We start from the raw sequence: 11,439 nt of genomic DNA, 5'->3' as shown, positions 1-11,439 counted from the left end.
TTGTGTTCTTCGGAAGAAATTCATACAGGTTTGAAATGACAAGAAGGTGAGTAAATGACAGAATTGTCATTTTGAAGGTGAACTACTTTAACTTCAAAGCATCCATGTCATTATTCCAATCTGAAGTTTTGTTACATAAGAATGACGCAAACATCCTCAATTTAAGGCTAAAATACACAACAAGACTTCTGCTCAGATTTTCAGTTTGGACTTGTTGCAGAAAGTCTGCAGATTTGATCAGTTAGTGTTTCTATCAGAAACTTTCAAAAAGTCTGCAAGTGTGTGATGTCTAGTTTTAAAAAAATCTGTTCAGATTTTAAGTCTTGTAGTGTATTCCAACCATTAGGTGCATTATTATCATCATTCAGTGCCAACTCAAATTCATATTCAAGCTCAGTTCCTCATTTTTGTCTGTGTAAATAAAAAATGCTGTTCAAGTATTGAGGCCTGTAATGTAAATAGCCAGCAGTGTAACTTTATAGAAAGGAGTACTTACGAAATTCATACCACAAGGAGATTTCACAACTACAAACCAACAGCAGTTTATCTGCACTTCACTTGGGTTTATTTTCTTATTTTGCTGGAGGATGACCTACCATTTGCACATTTATAATAAAATGATCGACGTTCCACATATTCATGCCCTGTCACATATGAAGCAAGGCCAAATAAATGCTGGTGTGTAACTTTATTGAAAGCAACAGTAAAAAGTACACTGAACATTCAGAGCTCTTCTGCCTTACAGTAACACTCTAAATAGCAGTTCATTGTACAGGATGAGAGAGTCACTGTCTGTTGATCTACCCAATGATAAAGCTTTAAGATTCCCCTCATGATTCAATAAATATTCATAATATCCATGACGCGCATTACGGGAATTATGATCAAGCAGAATGTTAGGTTCAAAAACGGCGATTGGTAAATTCAACATCCATCCCAATTTTCCACATTGTTTCAACTTTAGTTTTATCAATTAAAAATGTAGTTAAAAATGGATCCAATTATTGTCTGTAGAGGCGATGTTTGGTATCCCTGAACATGCTGTAAAACAAAAACACAAAATTCAAGTATCGTCATGACAGGCAAGAGAACCGTACATAAACTGAGGGGGAAAAGGCCGCATGATTTCATCTCTCCCACATGGCTTTGTTCATCATCATGAAGAGACAAGAAAAAAATGAATTTAAGAGTGATATCAATCAGATAGCGAGTGAAAAGTAAACCATTGTTTCGGACTCGAGCACCTTGCGGATCTTTTGTTTGAAGGACTGAATTACACGCAGCGCACTACAGTGAGGTATAAACGAAAGCCATGGTAAACAAAACGTTACATAACCAATGATTACAATTGAGGATTCTTTGTAACAAAAAGAGAATATTGCAACTCATGACACCGAGCAAAGTGCATTTCTATCATTTTTGTGCTGAAAAGAAACAGCAGCAAGAAAGGCTGAAATACATGTTTTTAAAAGCAAAATACATAAAAGGAAAAAAAAATGCAGTTTTAAGCTGCTAATACCATTAACCTGTGGTGGGACTTAACGGATGCTAGTCATCACATGCTTTGAATAATGAGGCCAAAGAGGACCTCAAAGTAACACGTTGGCTTTACGTCGCAGAAAACAGCAGCATGGTATGAAACGCAGCGGTCAAACTCAACAGAAGAGATGAAGAGGTGAGCGCGTCAAGGCTTTGGCTGGTTCTTCAGTCAGCTTCCTCTTCAGACTCCTCCTCCTCAGCAGTCTCCAGCCAGGTGAGCCACTGGTTCACCTGTGAAACAACAAATGTCTTCTGAAGCGTCTTCTAAAAATGTTATTGTTTGTGGAGATAAAATGAGTCGCACGTTACCTGGAACAATGCTTTTCCTTTCCCCGGAAACTCCTGGGTAATATCTTCTTTCCATGCAAGGAAGGCCTCTTCTTCAATTATCTCCATATCATAAAAGTTGACAAAGTAGCGCAATAACATACCTAGGAAGAGAAGAACAGGAAAACAAGCATTTTACTGAAAATTACATTTATTTCGGGATCAGTTAACAGACTATGGGCTTCTTCCCATACATTAACCAAACAATCTCATTACAAAACAAATGTTATATTTACTTAGAGCGAGTATTTAAGTGCCAAACCTGTATATATAAAAAAAGATATTTTTAAGAATGTGGGAAACTACTATAGTGCCCCAGAACTTTTTTGCTACACTCTTCTAAATATCCATCTTCGTGTTAAGCAGAACAACGAATGACTAGCCCTCAAGTTGTTCCAAACCTGTACAAATGTCAAAGAAAGATATTTGTAAGAATGTCAGCAACTGAGATTTCTGGGGCACCATTGACTACCTTAGTAGAAATCATTTTTGTATTCTTTTTATTCTGTTGAACACAAAGTATTTTGAAGGATTTAGGAAAACAAACAGTACTGGGACACCTTTGACGACTATTTTAATGGTAGTCAATGGTGCCCCAGAAATCTCAGTTACTAACATTCTAACAAATATCTTTGTGTTCAACAGAACAAAGACATTTATACAGGTTTGGAACAATTTTAGGTCGAGTGAGTCATGATTTGTGGGTGAACTATCCCTTTAAACCTAGTTTAAGATCGTTTACATCTGCATACCTTTGGGAAATGCATGGGCGTTACAGTGGACCTGCAGCGCATACAGCGCGCTGACCTGCAGCTCCACGTGATCGTGCAAGAACTTCTGCATCACCGGTTTGAAAGCAAGTAGCAGAATCTTCTCCTGGTCGAGCTGCTCCTTAGTAGGAGATGATAACTGCTCTTCTCCATCATTCAAATATATCTCGTTGAAAATGTACTGAAAGAAGCTAAGAGTTTGGGGGCGGGGTTACTCAAGTAAAAGGTGTACGTAAAAGCACTTTGTTCTAGAAAGTGGTTTTCATACCTGGTCATCAGAATGTTAACAAAACCCTTGTCAGTATGCAGTTTGGGAGAAATGTTGTCTTTGATCCACTTGTAGATGGTTTGCGGGGCGGGATCTGCTTTGATCTGTTTAAGCAGCTCCTTCTCCAACTTCATAAGTGGAAATAAAAAGCTCAGGCCCTTGCCCTCCAGAATCTCCAGCATGCGATCTTTATTTTGATCAATTTCTGTGGACAGAAGCAGAAATACTGTGAAACTTATATGAAAAAGAATTGTTGTGGAGTGCACGCAATTATGACTATCATTTTTGGCTTGTTCATTTTTTTTCTCCAAAGCACAAACCTGGCAGCATCTTCTGCATGTTGACCTTGCTTTGCTGAAACAGGTCGGTCAGCCACTCCCGATCTTTCAGTTTGGCCATTTGCTGCAAGCACAGGAGGAAGAGAGGAAAGTGGGTGCCGTTTTCCAGCGGGTGGGCCAACTCTGCCATGGTCACAAGTTCAGCGATGATAGCACGAGCAGCAAACTGAGCCAGGTAGGACTTTACCAAGGGAACATCCAGTTCGATCTTGGGACACTGGTCCAGAACGCTGAGGAAAGCCTGTATGATTCACGAGAAGAATTAAAAATATGCATTTCTCATTTCAGCCAATTAGAGCACAGAAGACTGACAAATCAAACACGCACCTGCATGAAGTTCTCCCCAGTGACCAGTCCCTCCACACGGAGCGTGTTGATCAGAGTGCTGACGTGCTCGCGGTCCTCATCTGGGCTCTCCAGTGAGCATGTGATCATCTTGCTCAACATCTCCGGTAGAAAGTGTTTAGGAGCTTTCATGTCCCTCACCCCGTTCACTGCCTCGCTCATGTTCTTGTTACTCAGGTAAGTGGTCACAACAGTTTCCTGCAACAAAATAGCCAGAACTTTTATCATACACTAGTGCTGGGCGATCTACCGGTTCATACCGAATACCGGTGTGTATTTTTGTTATGATATACCGCATTACCGGTGTGTGTCGCTGTAACAACTTGCGCAGAGCGACACCGTTTCAGTGGGGTCCCTTTTCACTGTTGCACTGTGACTGGCCATTCACACAGAATGCGTCTTTCTATGCCGCGGCACTACTTTATCATCATTTTTCTATGTAAAAATGTGCTAAACCGAGGCGTTTGGATGTTTGTGTGCGTCTCACGCATGAGCGGTAACGTTACATTTGTGCGGCTGAACAGCAGCACAAGTGTAACAACTGCAAGTTTGCATTACGTTATATTAAATATACTCACGAACAAATATTTTCAAAAAAACGACAGTTTTTTTATATGCTCAATATAAGCATATAATGTGTTTTTAGTTTGAACAGTTTCTCTATATGCTATGATGAGAAATACAGGTCAGTAGAGGAAGGAGCATTGACAGCGTGATGCGATCGCTTTCCTCTCACATACCTAATTTAAGCCTTTGTTTTACGATTAAAAAATATGATTTCAGGAAATCACGAAGCCTTTGCATGCCATTCAGTTGTTAAAGAAGTCTAAACTTCACAGTTATTATAGGGGATACTGTCACCATGACAGTATAAAAGGGCATTTTAAGTCAATCAACAGCACTATTTCCTCTCTCAATCAGTAGAAAATGTGGTAAAAAATACCGGCGTGTACCGGGAAACCGGTATAAATCTGGAAAATACCATTATATTTCTTTTTGGTCATACCGCCCAGCACTATCATACACCTTGGTCCAGACTGCACGTTCTCAGCCAATGAACTTTCAAAACGCAGCCTTGACACGCAGTAACTTTCTGAAACATTAAGTGGTACGTATAACTTTCTGAAACGTTGAGTAGTACGTACAGTCATCTTAAGGAGTTCCTCTTTAGCTGGAGGAGGCTTTTTACTTGTCTTCTGTGGCTTTTCCTGAATTGGAGGCGGGTTGGTTTTCAAGCCAAGCTGAGGCGGCTGTGTGAAAATGAAAAGGAGTTAAATGGCATATTAAACAATAGCATCTTGTCTCAATGTGTGAAAACGCAGGAGTCATTACCTGTCCCAGTGGTGGAGTGGCTGTACGTGGAGGTTGAGCACTGGGAGGGATCATTGTGGGGATCTGTGGCTGCAGCTTTGGCATTGAGTTTTTGTTTAAAATAAATGACTGAGCTGGTCTCAGGCTGATCTGAAACAAAGAGAATACCATTTATTGTAAGAAAATCACGTTCTACTTGACTGATGTCACGTTAGAACAAAAATGGCACCAGCCTTAAAGGGACAGGTCACCCAAAAATAAACATTCGGTCATCATTTACTCACCCTTGTGTTGTTCCAAATCTGTATAAATGAGAAATATATTTGAAAGAATGCTTGTAACCAAACAGTTCTTTTCCACCATTGACTAAAATACGGACAAAACTGGACGTTGATCCGGTGGATGTTGTTGAGATCGCCATCCCCGCTAACAATGATGCTAGCACAGTTGACCGGGCTAAAGGTAAGTTTATACTCGTGCGTCGGTTTTCATTTATACTTCTACGTCGTTGTCAGTGTTGACAGGCAATGACCACTAGGCGTCAGTGTCCTCACGCGTGTTGCTTGTGTACCCAAGACAAGAGCCGAAGAAGCAGCAGCTCCTTTGAGAAGCATTAGCAGTGATAGCGGCAAGTAAACATCACTTCTGTTGCAGATTTGAGATGTTTAATACAGAATCACAAATAATTTACTTGGATAATTCATTCGGAAATGCATTTGAGTAAACATGACTCCATCGCAGAGTTTGACCTGAGAGAGGGATTCAAACAGACCAATCCCAGTGCTTGCGACCCGCGTCGTTACATTTTAGGAGAGGTGCGTGTCAGGCTACGGCGTAGGGTACTATGCTCTGCGTAGGACCTACGCACTAGCATAAACTGAACTTAACCACATCTGACACGCGATGTTGACGGTGAGTTTATTTCCTTTGAAAAGGCAGTTTAGGAAATACGTTCTCGCCAACGAGTGATGTGGATGTTGTCACATGACTGCATTTTGCATCGTTTCAACTGGTTTGGACCAAAGCAATCGGTGTGGTGTGAAAAGTAACCAAAACAGCTGAAAAATGCTACAATGTATAATTTTTTTTTAAATGGTCCGGACCATATGAACGGAACTAAAGGTGACAAAAGCACCCTTAGACGCATCAGCAAAAAATGAAACTAATGCATACCTCATCGGCATTGAGCTGTCCTTTCTTACTAAACCGTGGTGGCATGTCCTTGGACTGAGCTTGCTGTTGTGTTAAATGAGTCTGATTCTGGAAAAGCAGATTCTGCCCCTTTTAAAATAAGCAATTCATGTAAGCACTAATTTTCAATCTCATGGAATAGATTGTTCTCTGGAACTTGGTATTTACCTGGTTGGATTTCATGAAGGACTGGGGAGCGGGTGCCATGTGGCCAGCATGTCCGTTAAAAAGAGGGTTTGCACGGCGGCCCATAGTGGGGGAATACCTGTCCTGAATGACCCCAGGGCCGGTTCCAATCCCACTACCTGCGACCAACAAGAGTCATGAACTGTTGATCAAGTGACCCAAAACAAAAACAGCTTCACCCCTCCCAGAAATGTCAGTGCACTTCGACACATACCTGGCATCTGCCCAAACATATCAGCCAACCCCCCAAGAGTCTCTCGGTCAGATTTGATTCTTGTCGGCAGAAATTGGCCCTCTTGAAAGAAATCTGTCCTCATTCCTTGAATCATTGGTGGAATAAAAACACCCAAATCCTGACAAAAAAAAAAAGACATTAAAGATTTTGTCATTTGACATGCAAAAAGCAAAGCAGATACACATTAGACAGACACCGAGCCGTCTCACCTTTACAGCATCCTGCCGGATCTGGTTGATGGTCTTCGGTCCATTATCGATAAAAGCTTTCCGAGGCACCCAGTTGTTCTCTCGCAACTCCACGGTATCTTGAAGTAGGAACCGTATCCTAGCAGGCAAATCCTTGTTGTTCATTAAGGATTGCATACGGCCGAAGTACTGATCCATTAAAGACTGCAAAAGAATGCAGGCTTGACAAAAAGCTAATGAGGTTTAATGCATGTAAAACTGATAGCACTGTAAAAGCAGCTCACCTTGGCTTTCTCGTGGTCCAGTCTTGGCCCCACGGTTCTCATTATCTGACAGAGGCACTCCAAATCCTCCCCGATATCCTTAAGTTGGACTCTTTTCTTCTTTTCCAGAAGCTGGCGTTGTAAGACATACAACAGCAATGTTAGAGCATGCATTACAGGCAAGATTCTGCAAAAATGAGCCCTTTTTGGATGCTTTAAGTGGCGTTTCAAAATCTGCCAAATTAAACAGTCTGGCTAATACTCTCCAATAGAGAGAATTCCAATAACTCACTGTTTTGATGCATTTATGAAGGATAGACTCGTGAATGAGATCGAGTTTGCCAAGCTCTCCAATGAATTTGATGTTGCCCAGCATTTTGATCTTGGCGATGGCACGCTGCTCCTCCTCCTCAGAGGTGAGTGGGGTGTCATTTTTATCAAAGACTAAATAGAAACCGCAAAAATAACCATTAGCCGTTTGTTAGAACCGTTGTAATAACATTAGCACTTTTTACAGTCCACTTACTGTCAACGTTTCTGGTACGGTTTTCAAATTCATCTTGCAGTTTGGAAATCAGAAGTCTCCTGAATGTCTGTACAGAACGAGACCAACATTAGGACACATGAAAAATACAAGGGTTTGCAATATTATTATAAAACAACTTTTTTTTACAACTGGCGAGCAGACTGAACATCAGGTTGGCCAATGGGCGACTAGTGACCCATTTATAAACCTAACAATTAGCTACAGTATAACTAATGAAGAATTTCTCCATTTATTCATGCGTTCTTACAGTGCTCTGCTTTTGTGATGACTGGATCTCTCCTGACGGGCCATCAAAGTTCGGAGCATCTTCTGCCAAACGCAGACATAGCTGAGCATATAGCGAGCTATACTTCTGTTCTTCGAGGGCTTTGTCTACAATCTAGATGAAAGAGCAGAACGTCTTAGTTTTTTTAAAACAACAGAATTTCTGAAAGCAAGTCATGCACATTGCAAGCGTAATCCTCACCAGCAAGATGATTCCTTTGAGGACGAGCTTTGAATCTACGCCCACATTCAGGAGCTCAAGGCATAGCTTGTCAAACTTCTCAGGGGTCAGTTTATTCAGTATGCTAGAAAGGTACAGAAACAAAAACTTAGATTTAGACTAGGGATGGGCATTTAAAGAAAAAAATAATATTCGATATTCGCTGGGAATTACTCTGGCTGCTCTCACGCATGTATAGGCTACACACACAGAGACAGAGAGAGACTGTAGACATTATACATCTACAATGGCAAGTAAAGTGACTGGTTTTGGTGGCTTACCCTCTCACTTTTCTGAAGATTGCATCGTGTCGTTCTTTTTCGTTGGAGGAGTTGACATCTCGTCTAGTGCTTCGTGAAGGAACCCATCTCTGAACGCTAAGCCCTGGGGTTTTCCCCAGGAACTCGCTGTAGAACAATACAACAGATCACTACTATTGTAAAGATCTACAGCAGTCATGTTTATACATCAACTCTCATATTAAAATCAAAATAGATTCTGTTGTCACCCTGACACATAAAATGTACAAATACATTAAAGGGATAGTTCACTCAACAATAAAAATTCTGTCATTTACTCACCTTCAAGTTGTTCCAAACCTGTATAAATTACTTTGTTCTGCTGAACACAAAGGAAGATATTTGATAAAACGTTAGCAATTTTCAGTTCTAGGATATCATTGACTACTATAGTAAGAAAAATTAAAATGGTAGTAAAAGGTGCCGCGGAACAGTTTGCTTTACTAAATTCTTCAAAATATCTTATGTTCAACAGAATTTTTTTTTACAATAAATGTTTTCTACTATGGTAGTGAATGGCGCCCCAGAACTGAAAATTGCTAACATTTTTCCAAATATCTTTGTGTTCATCAGAGCAAAGTCATTTATACAGATTTGGAACAACTTGAGGGTGAGTAAATGAGAAAAAATGAAAATTCTTGGGAGACCCGTTCCTTTAAAATCAATTTACGCCATGTATTTTAAACGCATGTTTCCTGTCTCAGTGGTAATAAATAAACAAACAGTCGGTCGTCGTCGCAAAATAAACCAACAGCGTAATCAGATCAAGTCTTGTTATCGCAGAACAAATGCCTTCAGGCTGATACAACAGACAATACACAATACCCCACTTACTACATGGCTACTTGCCATGAGCTAAAAATTGGACATGAAACATCGATTTGAAATATTTATTAGCATTAGCTGCAACAAAGTCATGACGGCATGAGACATTAGTTGTACTGGTCAAGATGACTCACAGCACCTGAATGAGCAGGGAGTCCCCCCCAAGCATTCTAGTTCACCTTAAAGCGACACTTTGAACTTTTGCTGGTTTCACATGGTTCCCCCATGTGGTAGATAAGTGCAATTGTCTGTTACCAGTGTTTTAAATAATTGTCACTGTGTAAGCATCCCTGTAGGCAGCACAATACACATGAATTTATTTACTAAGCTGATGGAACCGGCGAGTGCCGAAACATCGTATAGAAACTAATCGCACTCATCTGCAGGCAGGGGATGGGCGGGGCTCTGTGTACAGACCCATACTCAGAACTTAGTGTGGTTGTAGCCGATATGAGGCTGCTCAGGTAGCAGCGGGAGAAGAATTTGTGCTGTTAAGAGTTGTACTACCACTGAAATAATTCTTAGAGACTACAAAAAAAAAAAAAATACAAAGTGTTGCTTTAACTAGTCAAATTCTGATCAGTATTGAAATTCTATGATTCAATTCCAGAAAGAAAGCTGCTATAGTTTTACACTATTGTACATCTTATATTTGCATTTCAGATACTGCGTAAACATCATATAAACACTTTTTAAAAGAAGTGCTTGTACCCGTTGCCGACAGACTTGGGATAGTGCTGAGATGCACCCCTACCTCCTCCTCCGCCCGAAGAAGCACTGCAAAAACAGAGTTTATCATACACAATTTGATTGAGATTTTGCGGGCTAAAAGGAATTGTGACTTTTAACGAATGGAAAACAAAATTCAAAAGCATACCTGAAACGAGAAGCACCCCCCTCTGCAATCACACTCTCCACTTTGGCGGCTTGACAATGAAAGATCCTCAAAAAGAATGAGAGTGAAAGGGTGGGGGTGTAGAACACGGCCTAAAAGAGGAGAAACACACTTTTTATATCAAGTCACAAACATCCATAATGAAACACACACACACAAAGCTGAAAATAAATTAATGTCTTCAGTTTATAGTTTTTATTACGAGGGCCTAACCAACACAGTGCCATCAGATCTGAACAAAGCACAGGGCCTCTGCCATGAGCTCACATTTCACAAAAGAACTTTGATTTATTAACCCACACCTAAGATTTTAGTTATATCGCATTTATTTTAAGGTTCTGGGGTGAAGTAATACAGACACCGTCCACATTGTTTCAGAACAGCCGTATCAATGTAATTATGATCGACATTAATAACACATTCTGTGTTCTCATAAATTAGCATTTCGGCTAATTATCAACCACAAGTAAACAGCCGCGACCTGGGCGTTAAATGATTCATCTCGGCTTAGAAAGCGAGTCGATAACAAACACAGACAATAAACTTCATAATGGGATACTTGACATTACAATATTGACAGATTTAGGGTCAAACTAGCGATTTACCGGCAGGGTGGTGCGAGAGAACAGCTGATCTAATGATCAGACGCCATTTTCTTATGAGAGAACGTAAAGCGAGCCAGTCCATCAATTTCATCAACATAAACCACACAACAGTTTAGACACAGCACCAGATCTATGGACGTAATTACAGTGAGGTCCGCGGAATATCAGACTGTATCATGTTATAGACTGGCAAAGAACAAAAACATACGAGAAATCGGAGTCATTTTACAGACATACACCAACTAGTATAATGAGCTGAGAACAACCTTACCTTTTCAAAAAGAACTTCAGCTTTGATAGTGTTTTGTTACCAAGAAGGAAAAGAAAAAATAGGAGAAAAGAAAAGCTTTTTTGTACCTATGGTTAATAATGTGGTTAGAGAACAGTACGCTTTGAGGTAACACTGGCTGCCACACCGGTGAGAACTGTGATCTGACGTCACTCAAAGGGCGCAACTTTATTGGCTGGACGAATCAAACTTGCTGGATGCTGCGTCATCATCAAGGTTCGCTGCACCTGCGTTGGTGGGTTTTTTGTTTTAACAGAGTAAAATTACGGCGTCACCTACAGGATCACCTGGTAGGTGCTGAAAAAGACATTTTTGGGCTTTTACGTAAATATAAATGTTTTTTTCAAAACTTATAGAGGCATAAATGATTGAAGGTGCTGTTCGCGCTTAAAAAGCATATTTTTAAATCCCAGAATATAATATATTATGCGGCGCAGTGTATGTGAGAGGGATTTTTGCATATGTGTAATAATTATGTTTAATAATTATAAACCGCTCCAATGGCTCTCGCGGAGTCGCGGTAACTTTACTTTG

General features: G+C 40.4%; 1 protein-coding gene across 1 annotated transcript; it reads right to left on the bottom strand.

The window, feature by feature from the left end:
* Positions 1–589: 589 nt before the first annotated feature.
* eif4g2a (eukaryotic translation initiation factor 4, gamma 2a) lies at positions 590–11,114 on the bottom strand. The gene is made up of 22 exons (XM_057327164.1): positions 11,096–11,114; positions 10,888–10,907; positions 9,994–10,103; positions 9,828–9,893; positions 8,274–8,399; positions 7,975–8,077; positions 7,756–7,887; positions 7,488–7,554; positions 7,254–7,405; positions 6,983–7,093; positions 6,720–6,902; positions 6,490–6,628; positions 6,258–6,394; positions 6,072–6,179; positions 4,920–5,048; positions 4,733–4,837; positions 3,570–3,785; positions 3,225–3,483; positions 2,905–3,109; positions 2,619–2,827; positions 1,849–1,970; positions 590–1,770 (listed from the first exon to the last, which is right to left on the bottom strand). Exons 1-22 carry the CDS (start codon positions 11,112–11,114, stop codon positions 1,705–1,707), a joined length of 2,784 nt encoding a protein of 927 aa, XP_057183147.1. The 3' UTR covers positions 590–1,704.
* Positions 11,115–11,439: the final 325 nt, after the last annotated feature.

Source organism: Triplophysa rosa, linkage group LG1, assembly GCF_024868665.1.
Source record: "Triplophysa rosa linkage group LG1, Trosa_1v2, whole genome shotgun sequence".
NCBI classification, from domain to species: domain Eukaryota; kingdom Metazoa; phylum Chordata; class Actinopteri; order Cypriniformes; family Nemacheilidae; genus Triplophysa; species Triplophysa rosa.
Note: the sequence above shows the minus strand (reverse complement) of the source record. Positions and strands in the feature narration are given on the sequence as shown.

What these genes read in the sequence shown, in the direction of transcription:
- eif4g2a (XM_057327164.1), bottom strand. An exon ending in TCCGGCAGGATGCTGTAAAG is followed by an intron (nt 6,629 to 6,719) that starts GTGAGACGGCTC and finishes TTTTTTTGTCAG; the next exon opens with GATTTGGGTGTTTTTATTCC. An exon ending in GACAGCTCAATGCCGATGAG is followed by an intron (nt 5,049 to 6,071) that starts GTATGCATTAGT and finishes TCTTTGTTTCAG; the next exon opens with ATCAGCCTGAGACCAGCTCA.